The sequence below is a fragment of the Monoraphidium neglectum genome (assembly GCF_000611645.1).
Source record: "Monoraphidium neglectum strain SAG 48.87 unplaced genomic scaffold scaffold05669, whole genome shotgun sequence".
NCBI lineage: Eukaryota > Viridiplantae > Chlorophyta > Chlorophyceae > Sphaeropleales > Selenastraceae > Monoraphidium > Monoraphidium neglectum.
The window spans coordinates 1,947-2,397 of record NW_014007961.1 but is presented as its reverse complement, the minus strand read 5'-3'; the positions used below and the strand labels follow the sequence as shown (position 1 = coordinate 2,397).

The 451-nt window shown below is 72.7% G+C and overlaps 1 protein-coding gene across 1 annotated transcript in view; it reads left to right on the top strand.

The window, feature by feature from the left end:
- The window catches only part of MNEG_15784 (hypothetical protein), a gene marked incomplete at both ends in the record, with an annotated part of 1,177 nt that extends 937 nt beyond the window's left edge, over positions 1-240 (top strand). Inside the window, one exon of the mRNA XM_014035745.1 lies at positions 78-240. Coding sequence (XP_013891199.1) covers positions 78-240 — 163 coding nt within the window. The remainder of the gene's footprint in view (positions 1-77) is intronic.
- Positions 241-451: the final 211 nt, after the last annotated feature.

The following is a 451-nucleotide window of genomic DNA, read 5'->3' as shown; positions in this document are numbered from 1 at the left end:
TCTCTTACACGCACAATCAAATATGTCCGCGTGCTGGCGTGCAAACCCACGTCGTGTCACCACCACCACCATCGCAGCACGCCCGCGTTCCTGCTGTTCCGCGGCGGCGAGCTCGTGGGCCAGGGCAGCGGCGCCAACAAGGAGCGCCTGGAGGAGCTGCTGCGCTCACACATGACGCCATCAGAGCTGGTTGGCAAGGAGCCCCTGTACATGGAGGCCGGCGCGGCGGCCAGCGCGTGACGCGGGCGCGCGTGCGCTGCGCGGCGGCTCTCTGCGCGGCGCGGCGCTTCGCCGGCCGCAAGGCCGCCGGCGCGGGCGCGGGCGCGCGCCGCCGATAGCCGGACCCGGCGGTGGGAGGGCGGGCGAAGGGGGTCTTAGGAGGGCTGGAGCTGTTTGATGCAGCGCTGCGGGGGCACGGCAGCGCGGCTTCTCAGACCCTGCGCAGTGGGGC